Source organism: Nannospalax galili, unplaced genomic scaffold (assembly GCF_000622305.1).
Source record: "Nannospalax galili isolate Female #2095 unplaced genomic scaffold, S.galili_v1.0 scaffold530, whole genome shotgun sequence".
Lineage (NCBI taxonomy): Eukaryota > Metazoa > Chordata > Mammalia > Rodentia > Spalacidae > Nannospalax > Nannospalax galili.
Window position 1 is genome coordinate 822,547 of NW_008328331.1, and position 16,080 is coordinate 838,626.

General features: G+C 41.5%; 1 protein-coding gene across 1 annotated transcript in view; it reads left to right on the forward strand.

The window, feature by feature from the left end:
• Akap10 (A-kinase anchoring protein 10) overlaps positions 1 to 16,080 on the forward strand; it is a gene marked incomplete in the record, with an annotated part of 74,549 nt that overhangs the window by 28,398 nt on the left and 30,071 nt on the right. Inside the window, 3 exon segments of the mRNA XM_017795787.2 lie at positions 6,431 to 6,515; positions 7,741 to 7,864; positions 12,355 to 12,491. Coding sequence (XP_017651276.1) covers positions 6,431 to 6,515; positions 7,741 to 7,864; positions 12,355 to 12,491 — 346 coding nt within the window.

The window sequence follows — 16,080 nt, forward strand, 5'->3', positions numbered from 1 at the left end:
AAAATATACTTAAGCTTTCCAAAAGGAGCATAGTGTGTGACATCCATTTGCCACAAGGAATTGGGCTTGAGTCCCCTGGGGTTTACCCCCAGCTGTTGCAGAGGCGGTACCTGTAGAAAGGGCTGACAAGACTTACAGGTATGTACAGTCTTCTTTAGGTCCTTGATGGGAACTTGAGGAAACCTCTTGTGGAGTCCCCACCAATTTACATGAGTGAGGTTATGTAACCCCTGAGCTTCATTCAGGCCTGCTGACAGGACCTGGGTAGAAGCAACCTTGTCTGCCTCTGCATTGGCTTGGGATAAAAGCCCAGGCAATTCTTGGTGCCCCCTAAGATGCTGTAAGAAAATAGGGGCTTCTCTCTCTTTAAGGAGCGTACTGTCAGAAAGCAATGGCCATGAGTTCCTTGAATTGAGCTGAGCCATCACAAGTGTGGACATAGCTTTTTGGTTTTCCATCTGCCCCCAGGTATACTACCACTGCAGCACCAAATCTGCCTCCCTCAGTGAAAACATTGTAGGCTTCTACTAAGGGCTCCCTCGGCCCCGGGATTCAGTGAGCGCTGCTGCCGGCGGGGCTGTAACAGGGTGGATCCCTGGCCATCCATGGAACGATGGGATGCCCCCCCATCCACCTTTCCCAAACTGGGCCTTCCTAGCTGTCCCGGAGCTGGTTGCGGCACAGTGCCAAAGGTGTGTTTTTTTTTAAATGCGCCTGGTGGCTGCCGCCACTAACTAACCAAAGGATAGTCCCCTGCCCGGCTTTCGCATGGGCCCCTGACTTGCACTCGCATTAGTTCAAGGCAGGTCGGGTGGGTGGCTTTCGCAGCTGGCCCAGTGAGCTCTGCTCCGCCCCGCCCTTCTGAAAAAGGCACCCATGTGTCCTGTTTTCATGGGTCCCGGGAGGCCCTGAAGCTGGCCAGGGCACACCTGAGGTGCCGCTTATTACTTTGGCCGCTTTTCGTTTCACTTCTGTTGCATTTCTGCCTTCTTCCTCAAACTCTTCCCATGATTCCCATGTATCCCCAGTAAAAACATTAGCCCCAAGTAGCCAGGGAGCCAAATGAACCACCTCTGCCCAAACCTTTGAGCTACCGGATTTGACAAATCCAATCCCCTGCTTTTAAGCGCTGGGGCCTCAGGCTTATTGTGTTACCCATCTTTCAGGTCTCGCTTACCCTGAACTTCTTGATTGACCCCAATCTGTTTTTCTTTTCTTTTCACCTTCCTTCGAGTGCCACGGGGGTGCTAGTTGTGGGGGTTTTGAGCCAGCGACCCCCATGCAGTGATGATTGGGGATGAGTAAGCGCGCCATTTGCCAGCCCACGCCACCCCCAGTACCAGGGACACTCACACACAATGGAGAGCCTAGTCAAGCAGGGACTCATTTATTGCAGGTGTTACAGAGCTTATAAAGGCATGTGGAATTCCCCCCTCCCCGCTGAGGGTGTATCTTAAGGTTGGTCATGTGCTGATCATGCACTCCTCAGCAGTGCGGAAGTATCCTTCAGACTTTTAAAACAAGTCAGGCTGCGCCCCAGTAACTTCTTCTGGGACTTCTGCAAGGTGGGGCCTTTAGGTCCCCACATTTAGTGATCCAGAGACCTAAGAAAGTTTCCATCCTGCGTCAAATATTACATATTTTAGAGTGCTAATTGCCCGTATGGTTTTGAGAAAGTCGTTTTTCCTTTTAGAGTCTCATTCTTGAGCTTGCCCTATTTGTTCTTGAAATTGAAATATTTACTTATTTATTTATTTTTGATGTAGGGTCTCACTGCGTAGCTCCAGCTGGCCTGGAATTTGATATATAGTCCAGGCTAGCCTCGATCTCAGAGATTGCCTCTGCCTCCCGAGTAAAGGCATCTGGCTATTTATTAATTTTAAAGGTTTTTTTTTTTTTGGTCTTTTTGAAACAGGTTTTCTCTGAAGCCTCAGCTGGCCTAGAACTCACTATGTAGACCAGGCTGGCCTTGAACTCACAGAGATCCACCTGCCTCTGCCTCCCAAGTGCTGGGATTACAGTTGTGTGCTACCATGCCTGGCTTATTTTAAAGGTTTTTTTTTTTTTGATTATGTGTATATGTGTATGTCTGTATGTGTGTATATGCACATGAGTGCAGTGCCCATGGAGGCTAAAGACAACAGATCCCCTGTAACTGGAGTTACAGGTGGTTATAAGCCACCTGATATGGGTGCCTGGAATTGAATTCAGGTTCTCTGCAAGAGCAGTATGTACTCTTAACCACTGAGCCATCTCTCTAGCCCCCAAAGTTGAAATATTTTAAATAGTTGCACTTCAAGTAAGTTTTGGTTTGTTCAAGTAACCTCCACTTCAGCAATTACTGTATGTCCACCCTGCTTAGTTTTGTTGTAAATGCTAGCTGTGGGAATTTGGTGTTATTTAATTATTCCATTCTCATGTGAGGATTCAGAATGACCCAGAGACTGCTTCTACTCCTTTCTCCATTTTCCACAAACTCTTCAAACAGTAGAATTACAGAATTGCTATAATACTTTGAGGGTATAGCTGATAGAATTGTCTGGTAGTTTAGAAGTGAGTAGTATAAAAAGAAAAAAAGGAATCATGGATGACTCTTTAAATCATTGAATACTTAGAATAAGAGTTAGAAGTAACAGTCACCAAGTAGTCCTTTTATATCAGATACATGGTTTTTCAGAAAGCCAGGTAAGTAAGATGAAGACTAAGAATTCAGTGGTGGAAGAGGTTGGCAGAAAGAATATAAGAGTTGGACGAAGAGGTGGAGTGTTACCTGGAAGTGTCCTCTGATCACTACATGCTGACAAGCTATAGTCACACCCCCTTTCCACCCTCGTCAAGGAGTCAGTGGGGAAGTCAGTTGCCTCTTCCACCTAATCAGTTGACCTTAGCTTCATGTGGGGGAGGGGCTAGGGATATATGAGGCACCTCTCTTGCTATTTTGTATTTTGTATGGTGCCTCTCACCATTTTGCGTGGCTGTTGGGAAGTCACAGGATCTATATTTCAGTGTGGACTTTCCAGCACAGCAGTAAATGGGTCAGGGGACGCCCACTCTCCTGTAAAAAAAAAACCCCCCCCTAGGCCCTGTTAGAAAGCCCAAAAAACCCCAAAAAAAAAAAAAAAAAAAAAAGAACAGTGCTAATGGAAACCTTCATTATTCTACCAAAGTTAACCCCATATCAGCAAATCCTTTGGTCTTTGATTGCTTAGTCCTGTTTTTCCACCCTTAAACTTCATATTGTGTGTGTGTGTGTGTGTGTGTGTGTAATATAACCTGCTTCAAGTTATTTCTGGAAAAATGTGTTAAAAGTTGGCCTCTTTGGAATTAAAAAAAAAATAGAAAATTGCAAGGAAAAAAAAAAGCAGTGGGCTTAGCCACCCAGCATACATGCCTCACCTTCATGGTGGACTGTTGACAAAACTTAATTAGAAGAGTCTTAAAAAGAAAATAGAAGCGGGGCGTGGTGGTGCACGCCTTTAATCCCAGCATTTGGAAGGCAGAGGCTAGGAGATCTCTGAGTTCAAGGCCAACCTGGTCTACATAGTGGTTCCAGAACAGCTGGGGCTACAGGGAGACCCTGTCTCAAAAAGACCGAAAAAAAGAAAAAGAAAGTAGAGCACTTGGGAGGCAGAGGAAGGCAGATCTCTGAGTTCGAGGCCAGCCTGATCTAATAGTTCCAGGCCAGCTGGGGCTATAAGGATTCCCCCCCACCCCCACTCATCTCAAAAAGACCAAAAAAAAAAGAAAAGAAAATAGGGAAACTTCTCTTGCAGAGTACTGGGTTTGGGTCCCAGCACCCACATGGTAGCTAACACCTGTCCTTGACTCCAGTTCTAGGGGATCCAGTGCCTTCTAAGCTCTGTGAACATTGTATAGCACTGGTGTGCTTACACACATGCAGGCAAAACACTCATACATATAAAAAATGAAAAAAAAAAGATCAAAAAGAATAAAATAGGAAGTATTGATGATTCTTATGAGCCATCTTGCTTTAAATACAAGCTGGAAGAGGCCTTTGATTTTGTTTTAAAAGTGAAATATATTGGGACTGGAGAGTTGGCTCAGCAGTTAAGAATGCTGACTGTTCTTGCAGAAGATCCAGGTTCAAATCCCAGCACCCACATGGCAGGTTTTTAAAAAACTGCCTGAAACTCCAGTTCCGGGGGATCTGATGGACTCTTCTGTTCTCCTTGGGCATTGCATGACATGGGTGCACTTACATACATGCAGGCAGTACATGCATACGCATAAAAATAATATATATATATTTTAAAAGTGAAACGTATTACAGGCACATAAAGTGTGTTACAGCATACAAACAGTTGCATGTGTGTAGCACCATCTGGGCAGCTGATGAGATAGCAGTGAAACAAAAGTTGAGGTAACAAAGGGGAACGCTTATAAGCAAAATCTTGAGGAGGCAAAAGAGAATGGATTTCAGAGCTCAAATGGATGGTTTCTGTCCTAGTGTGCTTTCTATTGCTGTGATAACAAAAACCAACCTGGGGAGGAAAGGGTTTATTTCAGGTTATAGTACAGTCCTTTATCAAGGGAAGCCAAAGCAAAAGCTCAAGAAGGGATCTGATGGCAGAAACTGAAGCACAGACCATGGAGGCTTGCTCAACTACTACTCTTACACAGGCCCACCTGCCCAGGGATGGCACCACCCACAGTGGAATGAGCTCTCTTATATCAACAAACAGTTAAGAAAATGCCCCACAGACCCACAGCCAAACTGTTGGGGCCATTTCTCAATTGTGGTTCTGTCTTCCCAGGGGTACTAAGTTGACAACTGAAACTACCAGCATATTTGCTCAGATAGGAGCAAGAACAGTTCATCTCTAATGATAGGAGAGAATGTACAATACGTGAGCTAGAAGGCATAAATAATTTTCTCATTGCTTTTATTTTTTCAGAGATGTAAGAAGCAAAGTTCTCAGCAAATAGAATAAAGAAGGTATGAGCTAGGCCTGGTGGTGTTTGCCTTTAATCCTAGAACTAGGGAGACAGAGGCAGGCTGATTTCTGAGTTCCAGGTCAGCCTGGTCTACATCAAGAGTTCCAGGCCAGACAGGGCTACTTGGTAAGACCCTGTCCAAAACAAAAAAACAAATAAAAGATGCTTGAGAAAGAAAACATGCTGTTATAAGAATAGAGGGTGAAAAAAAAAAACCCTCCGTTTCTTGTTTCTCTACTCTACTTTCAGAGCTCCTGTGACCCTAGAAGATACATGGGGCTTTCTCCCCATCAACAACCTATTCTGCAGATGGTTCTCAAGCAGATACCACGTAGATATCTTCTTTGCCAATTCAGTTCTGTCACTGATTACCTGAAAATAGCATCAGATTCCCCAGATTAAGGGTTTGGTTTTTTTTTTTTTGTTGTTGTTGTTGTTGTTGTTGTTTTGTTTTTTAAGCTCATGGTAGAAACTGGCTAATTGCCCTCTAGAAGATACACAGGTTTCTTACTCCCATCAGCACTAGTATCGGTTTTCCCCTGCTCTTGGCTTAAGCATATACACAATTACATACATACATTGCTGAAGCAGTTTGGTGCCAAATTTCTATTTGCTTCATTTGATAGCTAGTGAGTTTATGCATCTTTTCATAATAACTGTTTTATGTTTGCTTTTTTTTTGAGACAGGGCCTCCCTGTAGCACCAGCTGGCCTGGTACTCATTATGTAGACCAGACTGGCCTTGAACTCACAGATCTGCCTGCCTCTACCTCCAGAGTACTGGGATTAGAGATGTATGCCACCATGCCCAGCTTAGAGATAGTGATCTTCTATTTGTCATACATGCCCCCAGTTCTTTGCTTGCCTTTTTATTTTGCTTCTGGAATAGTTCAATGTATAGAGATGCTTGCTTTGTTGAATATTTTGATGTCTATTTTCTTTTTGGGGGCCTCTTTTTGAGACAGGGTCTCCCTGTAGCCTCAGCTGTCCTAGAACTCACTATGTAGACTAGGCTGGCCTTGAACTCATAGAGATCCACTTGCCTCTGCCTCCCAAGTGCTGGAATTAAAGGCATGCACCACCACGCCCAGCTTTGATGTCTGTTTTCATATACATACCTCAAAAGATTTTCCCCATCTCCAGCTGTTACCTATGTTTTCTTTTAGTTCTGTTTATTTTTATATTTATTTATTTATTTGTGTGTTGGGGGAAGGGAGCACATGATGAAGTGTGCCTGTGGAGGTCAGAACAACTTGCAGGAAGTAGTCAGTTCTCTCCTTCCACCTTGTGGGCTTCAGGAATTGAACTCAGGTCATCAGATTTGGCAGCAAGTGCCTTTTCTGTCTGAGTCACCCTGTCAGCCGTTTAGTTCTATTTAAAACCTTCTCATCTATATGCCTTTACTAGTTCCCAATTTGATTTAAGGTAGGTATAGCTTGAACTTAGTAGAAATTCAATTACTTTTTCTTTTACAGCAAAGATTTGTGGAGAAGATGGACAGGTGGATCCCAACTGTTTCATTCTGGCACAGGCCATAGTCTTTAGTGCAATGGAGCAAGAGTAAGTTTCATATTTTCACATTTAGCATTCTTGGGAATTTGGGATCCTTGTTGGGAATGGACTTCACTCAACTAAAAACAAAATATTTTTGAAGACTTAAATAATTTGGGCTGGGCATGGTGGCACATGCCTTTAATCCCAGCACTCCGGAGGCAGAGGCAGGCAGATCTCTGTGAGTTCAAGGCCAGCCTCGTCTACATAGTAAGTTCCAGGCCAACTGGTACTACAGGAAGACCCTGTCTCAAAAAGTCCAAAAAATAAATAAATAAATAAATAAGTAAATAAATAAAATAATTTGGATGCTAACCATAGAAGCATATGCTAAAACTCTCTCTGCTAATACTCTTTGTTAATTATATAATTCCTATTATAGAATAAAATATTAAGAATATTAAGAATGAAATAATTTTCACTCTTCATTTAACATTTTATAATTTAAAAGATTGTTTTTAGTTCTGAAGTCATTTGGGGGTGATTGACACTGTAGTATATGACTGAGAATTTGTTGATTTAATAATGTATGTCTTCAGATGGACATCTGATTTGTCAGTTCATGCTTTCAGTTCAATATATGCTACATAACTAAATTTGCATTCACTGTTGAAACTGCCTCCAGAGTTTTTTTTAGATGGTGCTTTGTGCCCTTAAAAAATCTGTCTGTTCATTTTTTTTTTTTTTTTAATTATTATTTTATGTGTGTGCATGTATTGCCTGCATCTAGGTAAGTACACTGCTGTCGTGCAATGCCCATGGAGAACAGAAGAGGCTGTTGGATCCCCTGGGACTGGAGTTACAGATAGTTGTTAGCTGCCATGTGGGTTCTGGGATTCGAACCCGGTCTTCTGCAAGAACAACCAGTGTTCTTAACCGCTGAGCCATCTCACATTCTTTTATTCAGTATTTATTAAATGTTCTGTACAGGGCACAGGTAACTATATTACCCTCCTTGAAAGAAGTTGCAGCCAAATAAAAGAAAAAGGCCATGTTCTTTGGTTACTATAGTAGGAGGTAGCATATGTTAAATATCAAAGGAGAGCTACAAAGCCATTGAGAGCTGGGGGATTACTTACAGTTTAACGGAATCAGGAACACTTTGGGAAGTAAGGCAGCCCTGACCTAGGCCTTGAAGATTGAATAGAGACAATTTTGGAAAGAGTCTTTTTTTCCCCAGTTAAGCTCTTTCCTTGGTCTTCCCCTCAAATATTTCCTTTTTGTCCATGTGCAGGCACTTTAGTGAGTTTCTGCGAAGTCACCATTTCTGTAAATACCAGATTGAAGTGCTGACCAGTGGAACTGTTTACCTGGCTGATGTTCTCTTCTGTGAGTCAGCCCTCTTTTATTTCTCTGAGGTAAATTCTGCATTTTCTTTGATACACTTTTAGAGCATTCCAGCCTCTGAACTGCAAATGTTGCAGCCCTGTCTAAACAAAATGACTGACATAGAAGAGACAAATCATTTTCATAAAGATTGTTTTAGCTTGTATTTAATGGCAAGAATACTTTAATGGTGTATTCATCTGAGTAAAGGGAAAATTCAGTGTAAAATAACCCTATTTTTTTTTTAAAAAACTACTACTAATTGGAGAATACTTTTTTTTAAATTTAATAACCACATGATTAGAAGAAGCATTTCATTACAGCTTTAACATATTCAATAACAATTTCCAGAGCAACAATACATTGCTTTCAAAAGTGGGTGTAAATTTTTAGGTTCACAGTTGAATTAATACAGTTATACAGTATTAAACTCAGTATAAACCATGTAAGACATAATATTGAAAAAAAAATTATTTTGAGCTGTCTTACAACCAGAGAATTGGGAGCTAGGAATTTAGCTCCATTGATAGAGCTTCTCTGGTGTGCACTTAAGTTCTGGGTTCAGTCTCTAAGCATCACATAAATGGGGCTTGGTGGTACACGTCTGTATTCCAACACTTGGGACGTAGAGCAGGAGGATCAGAAGTTTAAGGAGACCGTCTTGAAAACTAAGGTAGAGGGCTATCAAGGAAGATAACTCATGTCATGAACATACATACTCCTCCAGTATACACACATGCACACACACACACAATACACACTAAATAAAAATAAAGAGAGCCATAGAACTGGATGCTTTATTCCTTTGTATAAGTAATTACAGACCAGATATCAAAACAGAGAAAAGTAATAAAGTTTTTCTTATGCTCATTACTTTTTTTTTTTTTTTAGCTCCTTGGTTGAATTGCTCAGTAAAACATTGAAAATGAACAGTAAACATACTAATCTCTTTGAGTCATTTAGGGATTTTTCAATTTTGTATTCATTTTTTTGAAGTGTTTAAAAATGTTTTTATTTGTGTATGTCATACATATTAATGAGCATCATTATGACTTTTATGAATATACATAGTATATTTTGATCCCATACAAACACACATCCCTGTGATCCTTTCTTTTACCCCTCCTACTCCAATTAATACCCTTCCTTTTCCCAACTACCTCCCTGTCTTAGTTTATTTCTTCATTGCTGTGACAAAACACTCTGACCACTACCAACTTGGGGAGGAAAGGGTTTATTCAGCTTACAACTCCCAGGTCGCAGTTCATCATGGAGCCCAAGGTAGGAACTCAGGGCAGGAGCCTGGAGGCAGGAGCTGGAGCACAGGCCATGGAGGAATGCTGCTTACTGGCTTGCTCCCCTGGCCCCTGCTTGGCCTGCTTTCTTATACAACACAGGCCCACCTGCCCAGGGGTGGCACCACCCACAGTGGGCTGGGCCCTCCCACATCATTCATCAAGAAGATGCCCTTCAGACATGGCCACAGGCCAGTCCAATAGAGGCAATTCCCCAATTGAGGCTCCCTCAACCCAGGTGTGTCAAGTTGACACTAAAGCTATCCAGCACACTCCCTCTTCTACTTTTATGTCTATTTTTAAAAATTTTTTATTTTATGTATATAAATATTTTGCCTGAGTGTATATAAGTGCACCACATGTGTGTGGTGCCCATGGAGGCCAGAAAAGGGCATCCGATCCCTTGGAACTGGAGTTATAGATGACTGTTAGCCACTGTGTAGGTGCTGGGAACCGAGTCCAGGTCCTCTACAAGTATAGCCAGTGCTCTTAACCACTAAGCCATCTCTTTAGCTCCTACTTTCATTTCTCTCTTTTGTGAGTGTCCTAGTGAGTTTCATTAAAGAATTTATGTGAGCATGAGTTTGTTTATAGGAGTATGAACACCTTACCAGTGACTATATCACCGAAGAAAATGTTTTCCTTCCCCATTCACCATTAATTATGTATAAGTCATCAAGAAGGGATGGAGTCCTGTGAGCCCCTTCCCTTCCATGACGATGTTGACATGCTCAGTCTTATAGAGATCTTGTGCAGGTAATCATAATTGCTGGGAGTTCAGGAGTATGACAGCCATGGCATGTCATGCCTGCAATTCAGTGCTCCATACCATTTGCCCCCTTCTTCCAGGTCAGTTGGTCTTTCTTTCTTTCTTTCTTTCTTTCTTTCTTTCTTTCTTTCTTTCTTTCTTTCTTTCCTTCCTTCCTTCCTTCCTTCCTTCCTTTCCCTCCCTCCCCTTCCCCTTCCTTCCTTCCTTCCTTCCTTCCTTCCTTCCTTCCTTCCTTCCTTCCTTGCTCTTCTGCCCTCTCTCTCTCCCTCCCTCCCTCCCTCCCTCCCTCCCTCACTTCCTTCTTTCATCATTTTCATTTTATGAGTGTATTGCCTGCATGTATGAAGGTACACCCATGTCATACAGCACCCATGGAGGCCAGAAGAGGATGTCAGATCCCTTGTAACTGGAGTTATGGACAATTGTTAGCATCCATGTGAGTGCGGGGAACCAAACCTGCTCTTAACCACTGAGCCATCTGTCCAGCCCCTCTTACATTCTTTCTGTCTCTTTTTCCATGATGTTCCTTAGTCTTGGAGGTAGTGATAGAGATGTCCCATTTATAGTTGAACATTCAATAGTGCTCGACTATAAATGGGTCTTCTTTTTTTGACCAGTTTATGGATCCTGCTTTCACCACTGATCACTGTAAAAAGAAGCATCTCTGACAAAAGCTACCTGCAGCACTATTCTATGTGCATAAACATAGTTTTTTAGAAGGCAATTTGATAGGCACATCATGTCCTTTTTAGCAAAATACCAGCAATGGTTTCCCCACTAGTATCTATGACCTCCTCAGCCATGGGCTTTTGACTGGGTTTACAGTACCAGACATTACTTCTTTCCTGTAGTGGAGCAGGCATTAAATCCAATCAGAGAGCAATTGGTTACCCCTATAACAGACTTGCCACTATTGTACTAGTGGGCACATCTTGCCTGGCCTGTTGATTTTTTATTTTTATTTATTTATTTATTTTTTTGCACACAGGGTCAACAGGTCAGGAGGACTGTGTATGACAATTCTTCCCCAGCAGACTGCATAGTACTTTCTAGTGCTGTGAGGGTTAGCCAGTAGGGAAGAAGCTTCCAGCTTGGTTCCAGCTTGATTTCTCTATGCCTTGGGACCAAAGCATGTTACATCATCAACAATGGGGTCTTAACATCTAGTTCTGGTGGTCAACCAGCAGCAGTGACAATTGCCTGTATTGTTTTGGAACCTCCCTAGCCAGCAGCTCATAAGAGGGTAACCGACCTTTGGCACTAGGAGCAGCATTGTCTACCCACACCAGGTGTGGTACACAATTTTTTGTTTTTTAATATATTTTATTTAGTATTTTTATTTTATGTGTATGAGTAAGTATTGCCGCATGTGTGTGAGTGTATCCATGTCAGGCAATGCTGCAGAGGTCAGAAGAGGGCATTGGATTGCCCTGGAACTGGAGCTAAGGACAGTTCATAGCCGCCATGTGGGTGCTGGGAATCAACTCCAGGTTCTCTGCAAGCACAGTCAGTGCTCTTAACCACTGAGCCATCTCTCCAGCCCCAAGGTATACAATTTTATATAACTGTATATATACATTGGCCAATGAAAATACTTTGTTGCAAAACAAATGACTATTAAAAGGATGCCTGAGCTGGGAATATGTCTGACTCAGTGGTAGAATGCTGGTTTAGCTTTCAGGAGGCCATAGATTCACAATCCCTAGCATCACTTAAAAAAAATTCTCAGTCTCACAAACAGTAACCTAGGTGCTTGAATTTGCTTCTTTGCAAGAATACAATAAATATGAGACTGGAGAGATGGCTCAGCATTTAAGAACATTGGCAGCTCTTCCAGATGACCCAGGTTGTTTCCAGCACCCACATGGCAACTCACACCATCTGTAACTCCAGTTCCAGGGCATCTGACACCCTTTTGTGGCCTCCACGGGCATTGTATGCACAGGTACACTGTATACATACAGGCAAGACACACATGCACATAAAAGAAAGAAAAATATAAATAGAATACAATACATAGTTGACTTGCCTTTTTATTCCCTTTCTTGGCCATGGCTTAAATCAGCATTTGTTCAGGTTGTCCTCATAAAATGTCCATATATGCTCATAGAATAATGGAAATGATTAGGCATAAAAGATGTAGCTCATTATAATTACTGGTGAGGACACATGGATCCAAATTAATGTAATTTTTGCTCCAGTAAACAAAGTTTGCATTTATCTGTATGTGGTAGGTTTGTTGTTGTTAATTTTAGTTTATTCTCCCAAGAAAGAGTATTTTAAAACCTGTTTGTTTCAAACTCCTGTATGTTGCTGAAGGGTGTGATGTGAAGAAGTAGATCTTTTTCCTTCTTCCTTATGTTATATACTTTAATACTTGGGGCTTATAGATTACAGGTGGTAAGAGAAGTCTGTTTCTTAATCTTACTTTTTCCTTTTATATTTTTTTCCTTCCTAGTACATGGAAAAAGAAGATGCAGTGAATATCTTACAATTCTGGTTAGCAGCAGATAACTTCCAATCTCAGCTTGCTGCCAAAAAGGGCCAGTATGATGGGCAGGAGGCACAAAACGATGCCATGATTTTATATGACAAGTGAGTCCCTGTGCACTATGATAATAAAGTGAATAAACTAATTCTCTTCTGTCAAAGAGTGTATAGGACACAGTATAAAAGCAGATTTTCATATGGTGGATGCAGAGCTGTCAGGACCACAGTAAGGTGCTGGGGAGGGTTTCACCAACAAAAGACTTGATTTGGATGCTTAAAAGTAAATTGAGGGTTGGGAAAATAGCTCAGTGAATAAAGTAAGTATTTGCCATGCAGGTTAAAGGACCAGGGTTCAGATCCCCAGAATCCACATAATTGCTGGGTGAGCCTTGTGGCCCAGCTGTAATTCTAGCCTTGGAAGATGGAAAGCTCTAGATTTTTTATTAAAAGACCCTGTCTCAAAGAATAAGGTGGAAGAATGATCAAAGAAGACTCCTGGCATCAACTTCTGGCCTTCACACACATATACACACTTGCAGTGCTCACCCATACACATACATGCATACATACACATATGCACACTCTACACACAAACACGGAGAAAAAAAGGAGTAAACTGAATTTGCCAGGTAGTAAAACCGTGAAAGTTAATTTCATACAAACATATTGGCACAAAGTCATTAGAAGTGGAGAAATGTGGTACTTTGAGGAAATTTGAGTTTGGGGACAGAGTATACAGAGCCCAGGGAAATTGCTTGTGCTGGAATGCCTCAGGGCCTCAGGTCTGTCATTCCTAGCACCAGGAAAAGGTAAGAGAACTTGAGTTTGCATAATGAAAGGGATGTTTCTAGGATATAATAGGAAGTATATTAATTAGAACACATTATAAAAAGGTTTTGACTGTGTTTGGATATATCAGACCTTCTGGTCCAAATTTGCATCTACATTGCTGAGTACTGGATTTTTCACTAGTTTTGGGGTTTGTCTCTGGTGCTGGGAATTGAACCCATGGCCTTGCATATGCTAAACATGCCCTTAATCCTTGTGCCACTCTAACCAGTTTCTCATTATTTTTCACTGAAAATGAAGGGTTGGGAAAACCTAAGCATGAATAGAACTAAAAACAAATGCTAAGATTGTTGCTAACTCCTAACCAGTGTTCTCTTGTTTGACTTTGTGAGAAGTTTGTTACTTGTATTCAGAGGCAATCCTAAAGGGATGACTTGGGAATTATGAGAACTCCATGGGGGCTAGAGAGATGGCTCAGCAGTTAAGAGTACTTGCTGCTCTTGCAGAGGAGGATTTGTTTCCAGCATCCACATCATGTAGCTTACAACCGCCTGTAACTCTAGCTTCAGAGGATCCGATGCCCTCTTCCACCCTCCATGGACACCTGCACACATAGGGCATACCTTTACATAAACACACATACATATAAATAAAAATAAATTAATCATTAAAAAAGAACTCCATAGGATGATAGAATTGGAGGAGAACCAAGACTATCTAGACCATTGGTTCCTGATCATTGGACTCTAGGTTCACACTAGACTGTCTGCATGAGATTTTCCTAGGAGCTTGTTAAAAATATGTTGCCCAGCTGACCAGCATGAATTTAGGCCAGTAGTGCAGCCAGGGATCTCAGCAGGCATGGCAATTCAGATGCAGGGGATCCAGCAGCTGCTGCAGACTGAGAAATGAGGTCCATAAGCAAAAGAACCGAAGGCTGAACTTAAACTGAACCACCTGTGGAAGGAGAAAGTTGAAGAAGGAAGCTGCCACACTAGGGTCACACAGAAGCTATAGCAGTCAAGTAGAGAAGACCCAGGAAAAGGTGACCATTCTCCAGACCTACTTCCTGCAGAACAGGGATAAAGTTTGGATAATGTGTGACATCTAGCCAGAAATCCACAAAAACTACCACACAAACAGAAGGAAGAAGCACCTGCTCCATGGTTGCCATTGAAATTGCTCTCTTGGAATATAAAGCCCCCACATAGCCCTAGCTCTGTTCTTAGAAAGGCATTCGGTTATTTCTCTATGCTGTAGTTGGTCCCATCACTTTTTGGAGAGTACCAAACCTAGATTTTTGTACAGGTTTAGTACTTACCTAAAGTTTGATCTTTTTTTTACCTGGTTGTCTTTAATTAGTAAATGTTGTCTGTTTCCCTCTGTGTTGGTGCAAGCAACGGGTCTCAAATGTTAACTTTTTCTTTCTTAGTTTAGTAGTAAAAAAAAGTTCTTTGAAGAAAGCAAGGGATGAAATTGTTCTTTATACTGTCTTAAAGGTCAAGAACTTTATCTATGAAAAAGTAGTAAATAGTTACTTGTAACCTGTATGAAGCAGCAGCCAGCCTTAAGTAGTCCATTCTGGCTAAGGTTGGAACAGTGAATACTATTATACATGTTCAGGCTGCTCCCAGTTTATCTTAATCCAGATTACTACATACTAGAATTTGAGAACTTGTTACATGTTATTTGGTGTATTGGTAATCATTTAAAAATAAAACTTTGTCATGCCAGAAAACAAATACATTTCCTAGTCATATATTAGATTCTGAGTCAGCAGATTTTTGAGGTAGGACCCAGGAATGTTTATTTCTTATAAACATTCTAGATAATTCTGATAGTTGGCTTAGGCATCTAGTCTGATTTTTTTTTTTACACATGCCCCCATTTTGCCAATAAAGAAATGAAAGTTTACAGAAGAAATTATTTTCTCAGAATTGTAGAGCAAGTTAATGGCAGAACTTTAGCAGGAATGTGATTGATATTCAGTTCAGTGCTTATTCTAGTGGGAACATTTGGGGGGGGGTGTTAGATAAGAAACCTTAATGGCTATTGAAATAGGAAGAATTTACATCTGGAAATTTGGTCTGTGGTACCTAAACATTCAACTCATAGAAATATATTTATCAGCTTCCTGGTTTTGTCACAGGAAAGGCACCTTTTGTTTTGAAAACGTTCAGCAGTCAAGAATACTTGCTGTTCTTGCAGAGGACCCTGGTTCAATTCCTAGCACTCACATTGTGGCTAACAACCATCTGTAACTCCAGTTCTGGGAGATCCAATGCCTCCTCCTGTCCTCCATGGGTACTGTGTGACACAGGTGCACTTACATACATGCAGGCAAACTCATACACATGAAAGTAATAAAATATTTTAAAAGAGAGCCTATTTCCATGTGCTGGAGTAGAAGAGTGTCAAGAACACTGGTCAAGTCCTGGCTCATGGTGCCTGGATGGCTGAATCCCATTTTCATGTTGGGAGACATTTTTGATTTGAGATAAGTGACCTAGTATGGGTGCTGTCCTTTTGCATTGTGCAGGTTTGACTTTTTAACTCCCTGCTTCCTGCTCATTTGTTGCTGTGCTGTGTTTTCTATGTGCCTCATCAGCCCTTCTTTTTCTTTTTTTTGTCTTTTTGAGACAGGGTCTCCCTGTAGCTCCAGCAGGCCTGGCACTCACTATGTAGACCAGGCTAGCCTCCTATCTCACAAAGATCCCTGCCTCCTCCCTAGTGCTGGAATTGCATGTCCCATGGCACTCTGCCTTACTGTTTTTAACATGATCAGACACTTGACTAAGTCCAGTTTATTTTTTCACTGCATCCTGTCTTGATGTACAATGCCCAGGTTATTGGAAAAAACCAGAAGATGTGGCTTAAACCCCATTCCTCTGCTGTTTTTTTTTTT